Raw genomic sequence first — 15225 nt, 5'->3', positions numbered from 1 at the left:
CAGCTTTTCAGTGTAAGGAGGACAACCTATTGCTAGGTCTCTTCTTGAGTCTGTTTTTCTTTGTAGGATGTGCCAGCATTTGTGGTGCACAGATAGTAGTCACCCTTGAGAACCTAGAGTGACTGCCATTCTCCTTGGAAACATCCACAGAAGATTTGAGTGGAGGAATTGTTTCTTTAAATCATTTTCGTTTTGAGCATTTTTTTTTTGCCTATAACTAGAAGTGGTTGGAACAGTGCTTTTGTTCCTTTACACAGTTTACCTTGAGGAAAAAGAAAAACATCATCTCAGAAAAGATTACTCTTATTACTCTTATTGTCCAGATCCATTATTCTCATGAACTTCTTTACCCTAATATCTGGTTTGAAATATGAGTGAAGATGAACCTTAATAATACCCCTATTTCATTAATATTCTGAATATCTATAGATTGCAAACCTTGTTTCAAGTTCTTGATCCTCTTCTAAAGTATGCAGATGATGCTCCTTCTCCTCAGAGAGCTCTACAGTGGGTGCAACTCATTAGGAGAAAAATATTATGGGATTTAAAATTCCAATAATTGCCATCAACTTTGCCATAACTTTGTATGTTGGAATTTGCAAGACTGTTCCTAGAGAAGCTGATTTTTCCCTCCTAAGCACAGCGCCTACCGTTCAGAGCTGCCATCCTGGCTGCTCTGGCATAGGGTGGGACTTTGTAATGTGATTGCATAGGCCAAACACAGTTACCTAAAGGTCAGGGATGGACTCTGTGTGTCCCAGATCCTATCCTTTAAAGTTAAAGCTTAACCAGTTGTGCTTTTTGTAAAATATAACTTTATTTACATATTTAAAATCCTGTTTTATTTATAACTGTAAGACAAGAAACATACTAATTAGGACTGGGTTTAAAGAACTGTGTCCAACAATGTAGTACTTTTGACAAATCACAGTTATTATTCATTGTCACTTAATCCTATTTTCTCCACTATTTCAAGAACTCTCTGTCACTTTAGCAAGCACTTTACCTCTCATCTGCTATTTGACTAACTTACACAGGAAAGAAACTTTTGAGATCATCTAGTCCAACCCTCTTACTTTACAGATGAAGACCCTGAAGCCCAGAGAGAGAAATGACTTGCCAAATGTCATACAACAGGTCATTTGAATTAAGAATCTCTGACTCCAGATCCAGGACTCCTGTATTGCCCCATACCAACCTGCCTATGTTGATTGTATTGAGAATTTATTTATTGCCCAATTTATTGCCCAAATTACCCAATTCTTAGTTTTGCATAATTCAGGATTGTCCTTAAACTCCCTATTTCTTTTTCCTGGAATATGAATATGAGAAAAGACCATTATGCCCTCTCATCTGTCTTTACACTGGTCTATGCAAAAAAAAAAAAAAAAAATTATACAATCACTCTTTTCCTTCACGAGAAGGTAGGCAACTAACTATCTAACATAATGGTCCATGCTTATATCCATTCCCACTTCTATCACTTATTGCTGTGTAGGTAATTTTCTGTGTAGGTGATTTTCTCTGAGGTTCATTTTCTTCATCTGTAAAATAGGAATGATAATTCCTGCCCTGCCTGCCTTGAGGATCAACTGAAGTAATAGGTATGAAAGGACCAATAAGGGTTATGCTGATTAAGTTGATTATAACTATGTTCTGTAGATTCTATTCAATTTATGTTTTGCCACAGACTTCTTAGAGGAGACAAACTTTTTCTCCTCTGAACACTTTAAACATATATGAATAAGGTAGAAGAAAATCTAAACTGTATGAAACTAGTTATACTGAAGCTTCCTAACAGTGATCCAAACTCATCAAAGGCATAATTCTACTTGAATAAATTTTTTTCTCAGCAGAGGAATTTATAGAAGCAATAATTTCATTAGATTAAAAATGATATTCTTATTATAAAGCAAAGCTTTAACCAAAATAAAAATGTTACTTCAATTTAACTTGGCTATTCATTATTTGTTATTATAGACTAGCATTTTGTATAAAATGCTTAGATTTCATTTAAGCCCAATTTATGTAGTAAAAGAACAAATTGACCTCAGAAAAGATTTAGAGTCAGAGAACATGGATTAGAATCTCAGCTGTATCATTTGCCAGTGTGACCTTGGGCAAGTCACTTACCTTACATCTCAGTTTTCTCAAGTTTGGGGGCCTGGATTAAGCTCTCTGAGGGCTTTTTAATTTTTTTTTTATATTGCCAGTGCCATGTATGTAGTAGGCACTCCTAGAGGTTAAAATTGATACCTTTTCCCAAAGATTTCTTGCACCAGACCTCAGAATCTTGGGCCAATGGTAGCATTCACTTTTCCTTTGATGCAAGACAGGGAGGTCTCATGGTGTAGTATCACTAAATCGGGAGGCCAGAAGACCTAGGTCCAAATTCCAACCCAGATTCCAGACTCTTCCCAAATGTGCATCCCTAAATGTATCACTTGTCTCCCTCACGGCTTCTGAAGCCCCTCCAGCCCTTCCTCTGGGATCTTGTGAATTAGATAAGGTATCACCCATTGACTGAGCAGGTGGCCATCTAGTCTGTGTTGGTAGAGCTCTGTCAATCACTCACCTCTCCTTGAGGCCTGGGGTCATTAGACCTAACAGGGCTTTTTCCTGCTCGATGATAACCTCCCCATGTCATCTTCCTCTTCTCACAGATGAAGTTGGTGGTGGCTCCTGCCTTTTGCTGGTCTTGCTGTGCATAGCGACTGTTTTCCTTAGCGTTGGAGGAACTGCACTGTACTGTACTTTTGGTGATGTGGAGTCACCTGTTTGTACCGACTTTGCGGCCAACATGGATTTCTATTATACCAAGCTACTGCAGGGAGTAACAGAACTTAAGCGCAGGGTCTCCTAGCTGCGCTCCAGCCTCGGGCACTGCCGCCTGAAAAGTAACGGGAGGATGATTCCTGTGTCCCACAAGAGAGGCGGTGGACAGCAGAGGCTGAGCACACCAGTGAGAGGAGGACCATATCTCCAGTCTTGGAGAGCACATTGCATCCGGGTGCATCTTCCTGTCCCCCACAAGTAGAAATGGACAAAGCATTCCCAGAACCACCGTTTTTTTTAGCCATCTTGATATGCTAATCGTTGAAGATCACTTTTAGTTTACATTTGTTTGTCCAAAGACATCGCTTCCAGCTATCATGCAATAAGTCTTGTGTGTCACAAAAAGGAATTACCTTAGAGTCTTAACGTCTCTTTAATTGTACTAGAGAGCTGTGTAATCCAGGTTTAGAAATCAGTGTTTTCAAATAGTCTGTGTATGTATTTGTCTATCTCTATTCTCAGGCAGTGAATATGAGCAAATACCCAACCCAGAATAATAACAATTGTCATTATTCTTTTATCTTGTATATTGCTGTGCAGGCACAGATTTTCTTCCATTTTAACCATTCTTTAACTATGTAAGAATAGAATAGACAGTCTGGAGTAGACAATTGGATTTCAGAACTTTGTCGGTGGCGTGGGAGCTTCAATGGCTGGAGGCGGCAGTTGGCGACAACTGATAGTGCAGAGTCCTGCTGCTCTTCGAGCCTCCAATTCTAATCCATGGTCTGACGTGCTTCTTAACATGTTGAAGAAACACCTCTCATATGAAAAGCAAACAAGAGAGATTAGATCATTGAGATAAATGATTCTGTATTAAAAAAATCATGATTTTTTTTACATTTGGTTGTACATTCATATAATGAATTTGAATATGTATAATCAACATTTAATAATCACTTTGTCCTCAAAAGTTCAGTCATTTCTGGAATTGGTGAACTTCAGCTCCCCATTTCCCCCCTAAAAGTAATAATAATAATAATGATGATGATAATAATAATAATATGAAATTATTTCCCTCTGAGGCTCAATTGTCTAACATTTAGGAAGCCTTACTTTGCCTTTTCATATCCTAGGCAGTAATTACACATTTTTATTTAAGGCAAAACATGATTTTTAGAATAAAAACTTAAGAATTATAATTTTCCTGAAAGTCATCTTTATTTTTTATTTTTTCATGTCAGAATCATCTAAGAGAGGAAGGGAGAAATCAATTTTATATTTCTATATGTTACTGGCTGGTTCAGTACCTCCCTTTGTGTTTCTGCTTATTTATTTAGATTAGATTCATTTTTTTAAGGGTCTTTTGGATTTTTTTTAAATTGAAGTGTTGGTAAGCATGCATTCGGTTATTTTAAAGCTATATGTACAATTACTGTATCATTAAGTGTGTGTGTTTTTATTTTCTGCAACTTAAGTTCAAAGTCTTTTTAAACTGTTTATTTTTAAAATGATGGTTTGTTTTCACCTAAAAATACTGTGTGGCTTATCTGCATCATGTCACTCTGTAATACCTTCAAGAGTTATAGGTCAGAGATATTTATTTAGAAGTATATAAGATATTGAGATCATGAATCCTTATACTTAAGACTGATTTTATTAGAAGATATTTTAATGTTCTATTATAAAGTTTAAGAGATTAAAAAGCCAAGGTGATTTTTTTAAAGCAACTCAGTTGCGCTGTGTATCAAATTTGTACTCAAATTCTATATAAAATGTTGATAGTACTAATTCTTATGGGGTTCTGTCGGTGAGACCTGCTCACAAAAGCTCCAGTGAATGGCCATTAGCCATAGTCAGATGTCTTCTGATTTGCCCTTGATTTCTAATTAGGGTCCCTTCGTTGTCCTACAATCTGATAGATCCACATAAAGAAAAAAGTAAGATTTTCCTCCCTCTTTCAGAGTCACACAGCTGAAGCCCATCTCCTTCCAAATCATTTGCTGTTGGAATCTATAAGAAATCAGTGACAGATGTATTTGCCAATAGAGCTTAAGGCTGTTTCCTTCTAGCATAGTTCCTCTTGATTTGTTGAGAAGTTTGCACAAAGAATGGAGGAAAGGAAATAAGATGCATTGGTAAAATTGAACAAGTGGTGCTTAGAGAGAATATGTATCCTTATAACTGCCATGAGTGGAGAAAAGTGAGATCAGTACAGTGTGGCCAGAGCACATAGATGCCTTGACTTAAGAACAGGCTAAAAATCTCAATACAGCAAATTAGGGCAATTTTTAAAAAAAGTTTAATAGCCATTTATTGCTTGACTTGGAGTAATTCCACTTAGTGATGAAAGGGCTGTTTAACTCATATAAAAAATTTCACCTAATTTTTCAACAGTGTAAAATTTTCTGTCATTTGAAAGTACTGATAATTTGTAACAAATCTAATATTCTTGAAGAACTGTATTTGAAAGCATCAATTCTAGCTTGTGATTTAAAATCTTCAACAACCAAAAAGTGTCTGAGAGAATTTATTTGGACCCTTGGGTACTGATCAATTTTTTACTTTTATTATGAGTACCAGGCGGCCATCACAATGGTGAAATGTTGAAAGGTTCCCATTTGCAAAGATCTCTCTTCCATTTATGGCTGAAATTCTGTCATAAAAGATATTCCTTCAAAGACAGAGTCAAACCTTGCTGGGAGGGAGAACATATAAACCCCTATGCGAGTTTTGAAGAAGGTAGACTGTAAACAGGAATAATAGGGAAGGAATAGAAATACCATAAGAGACAGTTGGAAGGCAAGGTGTGGACAGAGCAGGGATGGGGAGGACAGGAGAAAAACTGAAACACGAAAGTCACCAGCTTAACAGATTTGGCTGATGTGGACTCTCTATTAAGTCATGAGAAGAATCCAAAACCAACAATCTTACTTAATGAGTTTTTAAGGCTGTCCGGGACTCTACATGTTGTAGGTACAAGAATACAAATTTTGAAATTCTTTTTCCTATTCTATCTTAAAATGTTTTCAACAAAGACTCCAGTTATCTGGTCATTTTTGAAGAACTACCCTCTTTTTCTCCTAGCAAAGTCAAGATACAGGGAAAGCAAGATAGACAGCTGCAAGAAACAGAGAAGGTAGTATGCAAGAGATACTTTTAATGCACATTTTTATAAATGCACATGTTTTCTTTCACAAAATTCCTGGAGACATACTCCTGATTCTCTTCCTGTCACAAAGATGACCCTACTACGTCACCAGAGGGCTGTATTATTAGAGTTCTTGAGTTTTGTCCTGCCAACTGACAACCTTATTTTCTAAGAACCAGCATTGCTAAATATGGAGAAGCTCATCCCCAGTAGACTCCACTTACACAGGAAAGCCACTTCATTTAGCCATCCGCTGTCACAGCTCTAGAAATGGAAATAGTACTGCAGAGGACAAAAAAATGGAAAAAGCAACTAGACATAGAAGTAAGGTCCGTGCTTGGGGCAACACAATTTTGAAGGTGTTGAGGGAACAATCATAAAGGTGTCTGACTAAATGAGGGAAAGATACCAAAAAAGTGTGAGGAAAAAATTTTGACCTTGTTTCTACCCCCAAAGATCAATAATTTCTGACTCCATACCTACTTATCCATGAAATTCTTACAGGGATAACCTATCCACACATTAGACCTCCTTGATAAGGGTTTTAGAAGAGATTAGTCAGACTTTTATCAGCAATGTTTTTGGTAGTTTATCATCATACACGTGAATGAAAGAAAATTGCTACTGTGCTGCTTATTATTGACTATAAAATTTTTTTTTGATTCAGTAATACAAAAGACCACTTGGAAAGCTTTCTTCCAACCAAGTGACTCCCATGCATATTGTCAAAATTATTCAAATCTGCTTGGAAGATATAATCTTGCTCAGGATCCCATCATTTAATATCCAGAAAGGCAAAAAACCTGTAGACTTAGCTTTGACAAAGATGTTGACCATCATCATGGAAAAGATCCAGCACAAGTCCAAATGAAATAAATTCCCAGTGTGTAGTTAGGTCCTCCAGGTTCCCCTATTTAAGAGGCAACTGTGTAAGGGATGCATCCAAAGAAATGTAGAATAGAAAAAGATACATGGATTATGTGTCTCTTCAAGACAGAAGAATTCAAAGAAAGTCCTCAACACTTTGGATAGACCTATAGCAAACATGTGGGAAGACATGGCCAAGAGTCACATATTGTCACCTATAGTTTGTCTTCACCCACATCAGATCCATTTTAGTCTCCCCTTTTAATACCAGTAAATTCTGCTCTAAGTTTTGTGGGTTTTAGTAGAAACTTTCACAGTCCAGTAGATGTAACTTACCTAGATCTCAGCACTGTTTTGTCCCAGCTCTGCACCAAGTATTATTTTTATAAGTGTGCTATGTAGTTCATGACACTAATCCTCTGGCAGCAATGATCATTATTGTATAGAAGGCACTTGAGTAGCAAAATACTAGTCAAGAAAAACTAAACTCTCCTCACATAGCTTCCATTCTACTTAAAGAACCCATGTGAATAAATAATTAAAAAATAAAGCAATCTGAGAAGGAAGAGAATACTAAATGGAATCAGGAAAGGGCTTAAGAATTTTAACTGAGGTAAGCCATGAAGAAACGAAAGTTTATTTAGGCAGGAGGTAACTTGTCAGCACATTCTGGTCATGGGCTCAACCTTTATGAAAGACACAGGCAAAGAAATGTCAAGTTGGTCCATTCAGTGGAACTTGGATTACTTAACTGGGAGTAAGATGAAATTGGTCTAAAAAGATAGATTCAAGCTTTGTTGTGTGAATGCTTTCAAATGCTAGCATGAGGACTTTGCATTTTATCCTTGAGACTTTAGGGAACCTAAAGTAAAGGTAAGACTATGTCATATATGCCTTGGATTGATTTGGCAACTGTGTGGAAGATAGAGGGAAGAAATCTGAAGCAGGGTGATGATCAGTTATGAATCTTTTATAGTAGTTTAGATGAGACAGAATATGAGTTGAATTAGGGTGGTGGCCATGTGAGTGGAGAGAGGAAGAAATGAAAGAGTTGTTATGGAGGATGAATACACAAGGCTCAGCAATTAACTGGATATAGAGGATGAGGGACAGGAAAGAGATAAAAATGATTTGGGTGTCTAGGAGTGTGGTGGCACCCTTAGAAAGAAACCAGAAAGTAATGAGTTTATGGGGAAAGATGACCGGTTCCATTTAGGGGCATACTAAGTTTGGGATGTCCATGGGTCATCTGAATAGAGATGTCCAGCAACCTGGAAAATTGGACTAGAGTCAAGAGAGAGATTAGGGTTGTTTAAGGTAGATCTGAAAGTTCACTTACAGATGATAATTTAAATAATGGGAAGGTCTAAGAGAGAGAGAAAGAGAGGTGTGGTATAGTAGATTTGGAGTCACCAGATTCACCAGATCCTGCCTCGGATACTGGCTGTTTGTCCGTGGGTGGACAGGTCATACAACAACAATAACAATAATTGCTAATGTTTATATAATGCTTTAAGGTTTGCAAATCACTTCACTGTTGTGATCTCATTTGTTTGTGTGACCTCTCTCAGCCTCAGTTTCCTCAACTGCAAAATGGAGAGAATTATAGCACCTACTTCACAAGGTTGTTGTGAGGATCAAGTGAGAAAATATTTACTATTTTTTACTTTATTTTTACTTTTTTATGTTTACTATTGTTATTATTCACATTGCCAGCATCATTATTATTATAAAAGGGGGTCCTAGGCAAAACCGTGGAGGATAACCCTCCTTAAGGTAAAGAAGATGGTCATGCAGCAAAGAAGACTGAGAAGACAGGATGAAATAGGGGAGGGCCACCCTCGTGCCTGAAAGAAGGAAAAACCCATCCACAACACAGCATAAGGAAGGATAAATTTAAAATGTTTCTTCAAGGTAAGATAAAAGTACCAATTGACCAATTCTGTGACTGTGGGGTAAGTGATATATCTTCTCTAAGTCCGTTTGCTCAAGATGTGTTGCAATACTTAATTTACCCTGATGATGGGGAGAAGTATGCTTTGTAAAAATGCTATACAAATGGGAGCTCTTTTGTTTCATGGGGCCCAGATTGGGGTGAAGGGTGGAGGGGAAGAACAAAAGGAAGACTTGGCTGATTGTCTCCCATTTCTCCTCCTCTGGGAGTGAGACTGGGGTTAAGAATAGAGCTGTAGCTCAGCCTAGCAGCTCCTGCCAACCAGCGGCTCAAATAATCCAGGCAGAATGGGTAATAAGGATCAGGTAACATCCCTCTCCATCCCCATTGCCCATCCCTAACCCTCCCCCTACTGAAAGGTTTAAATCTCCCCTGGGAAAGAGAAAAAGCTATCTCCAGATGTATTCCTTTTCTCTGATCCTAAAGTCATTGTCCTATCACAGGAAAGATTTAGGACACACAAGAAAAAGTGCCCGTATCTGTTTTAGTCTTAAATGCTTAATACCTGTGTCACCTGCCATCTACAGCTTCTCTCTCTCAGGTGGGGAATAATGGTTTTAGCAAAAGGAAGCTTTTGCTAATGATGTAGCCTTCTGTGTGTGAGGATTTGAATTCCTAGAATGAATCCTGTCCATGGAGCCAGGAAAGATCTCCATTTGATTGACTCCTGCCCTTAGCATCTGTAAAATGTGTTTGGGGGAGGGCGGGAGAACAGAGGTGGGGAAGGCAGGAAATAAGCATTTATGAAGGACCAGTTACTTTCTTAGCAAATATCTCATTTGGTCCCTACAACAACCCTGAGGCATAAGTACTCTTTTAGTTGAGGAAACTGAAGTAAACTGAGGTTAAATGATTCACCAGGTTCACACAACTAGTAAGTGTCTAAAGCTGAATTTTTTTTTGACTCCAAGCCCAGTGCTCTATTCACAGAGCTCCCTGGCTACCTCTGGGGATCATGATATCTGTTGTACTTACCTTACAGGGTTCTTGTGAAGATGAACAGAGCTCATGTTTACCAAGATCACTTTGTAAACCATGAAGGAGCACTGTGAGTCTGCCGATAAGACCATTATCATAGAATCACAGAACAGTCCAGTTGGAAAGGACCTCAGGAGATCGTGTCGGCTGATTCTCTTAACAGGTGAGGAAACTGTATCCTATAATCACTGGCCAGCGAGGCTAGGTCAAGACAATTTGATTATTTCCAGACACCACAATTAATCTGAACAGAGAAACGGTAATTCTAGTATGTAGAACACCAGACTAGTCAGTATTTAGACAATTCTTGCTGACTTGAGTTTTCCGCCTCAATCTTATTTATCCGTTTTTTACAACTAACCTTAGTTTCTTCAGAATATTTCAGGATAATGATTTATTCATAGAGTCCACTGTAAAATAAAGCAGCCATTTATAGCATGCCTTAAGATTTACAAATATTTTATTTAAGGAGTCTCATTTGAACTTTATTTTTTTCTGGCAACTTAAAAATTTTCAACAAACACAAACATTTCAAGACAAAAAGAACAAGATAAAGGGTTGTTTGAGAAACTATACTATTAAGCATAATGTGTATATACGTGTGTATGTCTATGTATTCATGTATACATATATGTGTATGTGTGTTTAGTTTACCAAGTTAGTCCCCAAAATTGAACTTTCAGTGTCCTCTTCTGTGCTTTTTTCTTCAGTAAATATTAAAAAAATATTTTTATCACTCAAGTCCCAACTCTAATGCCTATTAGTCTTGTGATCTTGGGCTAGTCACTGAATCAATCTCTCTCTCTCTCTCTCTCTCTCTCTCTCACACACACACACACACACACACACACTCCCTCACTCTTTTGGTGAAGCAATGGGATTAAGTGACTTTGCCCAAGGTCCCATACTATTAGCTATCAAGATCACATTTGAACTCAGGGCCTCCTGACCCCAAGGGCACTGCTCTATCTACTGCTCCACCTAACTACCCCTATCACTGAATCTCTAAGACCCCAAATCCTCATCTGTAAGATGAAGTTGATCACCCCAATTGTTGTCAAGAAAGTATTTTGCAAACTTTATGGGCTTTATAAATGCAGGCTTGTGTTTATTTTCATAATCGTTTATGGACAGCTTTAAAGTTTGGTCAGAGTTCTATATTATAGAATGGCAAAATTAAGATTATTTATGTCAATCCCTTTGTTTTCCAGATGAAGAAACTGAGGCCCCAAGAACTGGAGTGAGTTACCCAAGGTCATTGCGTGTATTTGTTTGGAGTTTTTTGGGTTCGAGGTTTGTTTTTTTTAAAGGCTCAGCAACCACACTTCTGAATGTCAGCCAGATATGGATGTATTATGAAGAACAGCCAGATCTCCCTCAGCCTGAGAATACATTTACGGAAAGTGAGCTATAATTTTTTTTGATGACTATTGATTGCTTAGAGTCAGAGGGTCAAGAAGAAGGAGCTCTGCACTAATGGAGGTAGGGAAGATCCCACAGTCCATCAAGAGGCTTGACAGCCCATAAATGACTGTTCTTTTATTTTTCAAAGACATGAAGTCAGGGCAACCAAAGCACAGAAGAGAGAAATGTGATCTTTATGCTCTCGGTACAGAGGAAAAGTTAGTCATGTTGAGCAATGGCTAATGAGATACAAAGTCTACAAGGGTTGGGTTTTTTCCCATTTTCATTTTTCCTTAGTTTAAATTTAAGCTATAAGAAATAGAATGCTAATATGACTGAATGTATGGGAGAGAATAGGAGTATGAACTGGATTGGTGGTCTATGAGGGTCAAGGGATGGAACCTTCAGGGTATGCTGAAAATAACAGAATCAGAAAACACACTGATTGCCTCTCCATAGGAAAGGCTAAGCTGAAAAAGAATCAAAACAAAGACATGTGCTTTCCTGACAATAATCCTATGGATAAGCCATGTAATTATTATTGTCTACATTTCATAGATTAAGAAATTGAGCTTCTGACACATTAAGTGCCTGACCTTAGATTACAAGGCTAATAAGCATCAAAGCTGAGATTGGAGAGGGGTCACATCCTTTAACTCTGTTGTTTTACAGAGGAGGAATAAAAAATAAATAGCAAAAACAGGATTAGAACTTCTCATCCATCTTATTACTACACCAATTTAGCACTCTTTCTGTGGTACTTCTGCCTTTCAGTAAAACAAGTTTATAAGTGACTTTTAAATCAACCAATTAATAAACATTTATTAAATGCCTGCTAAGTATGGTAGGTGCTGAGTTTACAGCTTGAGGAATAAGACAATTCAAACTTTCAGGGAATTTACATTCTGCCAGGGGGGACATGATAAGCTTGCATATATAAGTTTTTACAGTTTGAAGGGAAGCAATACAAGATAAGGAGAAGGGCATTATGTAGAATCTGGTGCTTACACCAGTTCTTAAAAGAAGGAAGGGTTCTATGAAGTGGAGGTGAGGAGGGAGTAATTTCTAGGCTTTAGAAATTAAATAAAAATCTAAAGACAGACTGATGTCATATGTGAGGAACAAAGAGAAGAGCTGTTTGAATGGACCAAGAAGTACAAGAAGGGAAGTAATGTTTAATAAGGCTAAAAGAGATTAGAGTCAAGGTGTAAAAGCCTTTAAAAGCTAAAAGGAGTTTTGATTTTATCCTTAACACAAGAGGGACCCACTGAAATTTATCATGTTGGGTAGGTGGAAATGATGATATGGTGAGAACTACTTGGAAAAATCTTTACTAGAGTATGAAAAATCAATTGGAGTATAGAAAAACACAGCAAGGAGGAAAATGAGGAGGTCACTGCAATAGCCCAGGTAAGAAGTGATGAGGGCCTGACCTCATATGGTGGCTGTGTGGATAGAGAGAAGAGGTGAGATGCAAGAAATGTTGTGAAGATAGAAAGGGTAAGATTTAGCAACTGAGTGAGGAAGAGTGAAGACTTGAGTACTGCACCAGGGTTTGAAGATGAAACATTAGAAACAGGGAAATTCAGTTTTGAACTTGTTGATTTTGAGCTGTCTCTTCCAGTTGAGACATCTAATAGACATATAATGACACCAGATTGAAGTTCAAGGGAGTTTGACAGGAAAGAGGATTATGAAATGGCCATTGGATTTAACAATTAGGAGATCATTGGTAAAATTGGTGACAGCAGCTTTGGTAGAATGGTGAAATCAAAAGAGAGAAGCAAAGGGAATAGTTTTTTTAGCAGTTTGGCTAAGAAAGGGAGCTGAGATGTAGGATAACTGTTTGAGGGGCTGATAGAGTACAGTGAAAACTTTGTAAGGATGATGAATACTTAAACATATTAGAAGCCTTCTACCTTCAATGAAGAGACAGAGAAAGGTTGAAGATGAGAAAGAGATAGGGGATGTTTGAGGGAGTAATCTTCTGGGAAAGACTAAAGGAGACAGGATCAAGGTAGATCAATCTTGTCAAGAAAATATGCCACCTCAATATCAGAGGCTGGAGAAAAGAAGGAGAGAATTGGGGGAAGATGTCAAGAATTCAAGGAATGAAGAGAAAGGAAGAAGCTCACAGAAAATGTCCTCAGTTTTTTCAGTATAGCAAAAGATGAGGTCCTCAGCAGAAAGGGTGAGGAGAGAGGGAGGTATGGGTAGCTTGAGAAAAGGAAGGTATAGATTCTGTTGGACGCAGGCTAAGGAAGAATTGCTAATGAAGCAGAAAGAATAAAAGGAATGATTTACAGTGAATGACCATTGAAGTTGGACAACAGACATTATAGTATACTCAGCAGTGAGAGTAATCCAGAGCTAGGATTTCACAAAAAAATGAGTAGAAATGAAATTAAGAACATAGAATATTCAAGAATGGAGCGCATTTTTACCCTCTTGGGGCAGCTAGGTGGTGCAGTGGATAATGCACTGGCCCTGGAGTCAGGAGTACCTGAGTTCAAATCCAGCCTCAGACACTTAATAATTAATTACCTAGCTGTGTGGCCTTGGGCAAGCCACTTAACCGCATTGCCTTGCAAAAACCTTAAAAAAAAAAAAAAAGAAAAAGAATAGAACACATTTTTAGCCATAAGTCTAGGAAATAGGGAACTAAGAGTGAGTATTTGTATAGGAGAATTTTTGACCTAACAGAGAAGTAAAAAATCCCTATGGAGACTTCCAGCCTAAGACTGACGTGGCCATCTTTCACCTCCTACTTGTAGCTTATTAGACAGACTCCAGGCCTCCAGGTTCTACCTCTCCCTGTCTCAGCCTTGCAAATGAAAACTGAGACCAGTGTCCTTCATCCCCTACCTAGAAGCTAGTATTTATTGAGTATCTACAATGTGCAAAAGGGGTCAAAGAGAGTCAAACACTACTGAACAACAACATTAAAACGATGTGCTAAAGAATTGGAAATCAAGTAAATGTCCTTTAATTGAGGAATGGCTTAGCAAACTGTGGTATATGTATATCATGAAACGCTATTGTTCTATTAGAAACCAGCTGGGACATTTATTCAGGGAAGCCTGGAGGGATTTGAATGGACTGATGCTGAGTGAGATGAGCAGAACCAGAAAAACACTGTACACCCTAACAGCAACATGGGGGTGATGTTCAACCTTGATGGACTTGCTCGTTCCATCAGTGCAACAACCAAGGACAATTTTGGGCTGTCTGCAATGGAGAATACCATCTGTATCCAGATAAAGAGCCATGGAGTTTGAACAAAGTTCAAGGACTATTCCCTTTAATTTAGAAAAAAAAAGCCAGATCTCTTATACTTTATTGTTTCTTCCTTAAGGATGTGATTTCTCTCTCGTCACACTCAATTTGGATTATTGTACAACATGGAAACAAAATTAAGACTGACAGATTGCTTTCTGGGGGGGGGAGTAAGATTGGGAGAAAAATTGTAAAACTCAAATAAAATCTTTAATAAAAAAAACAATGATGTGCTAGCTATGTTTCTAGGAATCATGGATGTCACCATCCACAGATTGGCACCTGCCCTACTGGAATTTAAAACCCAGACAAACATATGGAGGAAAGAGTCAATAAATGTTACTGAGCAAGATTCAAACAAGGAAATGTAAAGGGCAAGCATCTTTGTGAGAAGAGCGACCTCACCTCTGGATTGGAGTGGTTAGTGAATGATGCTGGAGAAGTCAGGAAAGACATAGCAGTTTATGTAGGAAATGGTCTTAAGATCATAGATTTAGAGCTGAAAGAGACCTGAAAGGGTATTGAGTCCAGTTCCCTCATTACAGATGGGGGAAACCCAGGCTCCAAATATCAGTGTCTACTTTGACTCTTTGCTAATACTTATCTGTAGTCACTTATTATTTCTACCTTCTCTTTCATGTAAGTCCTCTTATTTTCACTCATACAACTGCCATGCTGGTTGTTTTGGTGTTATTATTTAGATGTTTCAATTATATTCAATTTTTCATGACCCCATTTGGGGTTTTCTTGGCAAAGATACTGGAATGGTTTGTCATTTCCTTCTTCAGGCTATTTTACAGAGGAGAAAACTGAAGCAAAC

The 15225-nt window shown here is 37.9% G+C and overlaps 1 protein-coding gene across 2 annotated transcripts in view; it reads left to right on the top strand.

Annotated features, from left to right (window-relative positions):
• Window positions 1–14878, top strand: part of CNST (consortin, connexin sorting protein) — a 119207-nt gene extending 104329 nt beyond the window's left edge. Inside the window, exons 12-13 of one of the 2 annotated variants that reach the window (XR_012475736.1) lie at window positions 2664–9888; window positions 10937–14876. Coding sequence is in view for 1 of the 2 variants with exons in the window: in XM_074222844.1 (XP_074078945.1) it covers window positions 2664–2863 (200 nt within the window). In the remaining variant the exon portion in view is untranslated. Of the gene's footprint in view, window positions 1–2663 lie in introns of both variants that reach the window. The other variant, XM_074222844.1, reaches the window with a different exon arrangement.
• Window positions 14879–15225: the final 347 nt, after the last annotated feature.

Source organism: Macrotis lagotis, chromosome 2 (genome assembly GCF_037893015.1).
Source record: "Macrotis lagotis isolate mMagLag1 chromosome 2, bilby.v1.9.chrom.fasta, whole genome shotgun sequence".
NCBI classification, from domain to species: Eukaryota; Metazoa; Chordata; class Mammalia; order Peramelemorphia; family Peramelidae; genus Macrotis; species Macrotis lagotis.
The sequence above is the reverse complement of the archived record's forward strand: the minus strand, read 5'-3'. Positions and strand labels throughout refer to the sequence as shown.